The following is a 1777-nucleotide window of genomic DNA, read 5'->3' as shown; positions in this document are numbered from 1 at the left end:
TAATGTGCGATCCGCTACACAAGTATATGTAACGTCACTAATCAAACACAATATATATCAAATCAGACAAAGGCACGTACCGTTACAGGTGACGTTATCCGTGTCCAGTAGGTACCCCTCCCGACAGCCGCACGTGTACGTCCCGGGGTTATTGATACACGTCTGGTCACATGGTCCGTACTCCGTACACTCGTCCACGTCCGTACAGTTGTGTCCGTTACTATCCAGTTTGTATCCCGCGTAACACAAACAGTCATAGGCGCCATTCCTAGTTGTGGCACACACGTGTTCACATCCGCCATTGGTGCCGTCTGAGCATGTGTCAACAACTGTGAAACAGGTATAACAAGTATATCGTACATTATATTTGAAGAACAATTATTTATTAAAACTTACATTTGAATACTAACGTCAAGTTATATAGATATGTGTACGACTGTATATATATATTAGCGATATCAGTCGTTACCAGCTTTCCTTACAACAATGTGGGTATACCGCCTGTCTACATACTTGTCAGAGAAGCCCTCTCCGCCGCCTCCTCCCCCGGAATTTCCGGGACCATTCCCGCCGCTGATGCCACACAGTGGTAACTCCCGTAGGAGTTGACGCAGGTCTGTCCTCCCGTACACAAACTGCTGTTTGTACACTCGTCTACATCTGTAACACATAAAAACACATGTAAGTCTAGTATCTCTACCTGTATGGAGTAGGCAGCATGTCATATTTCGCGTGATTACACTGGCCATTACGCTAACAGGTACCCTCGGGTACCCAGAGAGACTGTACCAGGTTCGATTATCCCCTCCCCAAACGACCCGTCCAAACACCATCTTCATATATGAAACCCGTTGATGATGATTATAATGATAATGGCAATGTAGAAGTTTTATATCGTATTTCGCTGAAAGTTTTCACCTTAGCTTTACACATGAAGAACGTGCGCCTTACCATTGCATGTGTTGAGTGCGCCATACCATTAAACGTAATGAGAGCGCACCTTACTTTTACACGTGTTGAAGTGCGCCTTGCCATTACACGTGTTGAGTGTGCGCCACATCGGTTCACGTATATATTGGGTGTGCGCATTAGTATCCTTACATGTGTTGAGTGCGCCTTACCGTTACGCATGCTGAGTGAGTGCCGTATCGTTACACTTGCGGAGGTGGCCTTACCATTACACGTGTTGAGTGCGCCTTACCGTTAAATGTAATGAGAGTCACCTTAATTTCACACGTGTTGAAACGCGCCTTGTAGTTATATGTGTTGAGTGTGCGCCATATCGATACACGTATATATTGGGTGTGCGCATTATTATCGTTACATGTGTTCAGTGCGCTTTACCGTTACGCACACCTGCTGAGGTAGCCTTACCATTACACGTGCTCGTTGTGGTACTGTCCACAGTGAACCCAGACCTACAGCTACACTGGAAACTTCCGACTGTGTTTGTACAGATTTGTTCGCAAGGTCCATAGTCCGTACACTCATCGATATCCGAACAGTTGTGTCCGTCCGCGTCCAGTCCGTATCCACTGTTACAGAGGCACACGTAGGCGCCGCTCCCCGTACTTACACAAATATGTGCACATCCGCCATTGGTACCGTCCGTACAGGCGTCAACAACTACAAAAACAAAGTAAATGTAACACGTGTTTGATTTACATACATCAACAACTACAACAACAAAGTACATTACATGAACAACTACAAAAACAAAGTACATGTAACACGTGCATAAACAAAGTATCCCTTTGTCAACTCCAATTGTAAATTT

The 1777-nt window shown here is 45.1% G+C and overlaps 1 protein-coding gene across 1 annotated transcript; it reads right to left on the bottom strand.

Annotated features, from left to right (window-relative positions):
• Positions 1-80: 80 nt before the first annotated feature.
• On the bottom strand, positions 81-1626 carry LOC117319123 (signal peptide, CUB and EGF-like domain-containing protein 1; the record flags this gene model as incomplete). The annotated part of the gene is made up of 3 exons (XM_033873972.1): positions 81-329; positions 514-660; positions 1375-1626. Coding segments are annotated over 3 exons (648 nt in total), but the record flags the coding sequence as incomplete, so codon positions are not given.
• Between the last annotated feature and the right edge of the window lie 151 nt (positions 1627-1777).

This window comes from Pecten maximus, unplaced genomic scaffold (genome assembly GCF_902652985.1).
Source record: "Pecten maximus unplaced genomic scaffold, xPecMax1.1, whole genome shotgun sequence".
Classification (NCBI taxonomy): Eukaryota; Metazoa; Mollusca; class Bivalvia; order Pectinida; family Pectinidae; genus Pecten; species Pecten maximus.
Note: the sequence above shows the minus strand (reverse complement) of the source record. Positions and strands in the feature narration are given on the sequence as shown.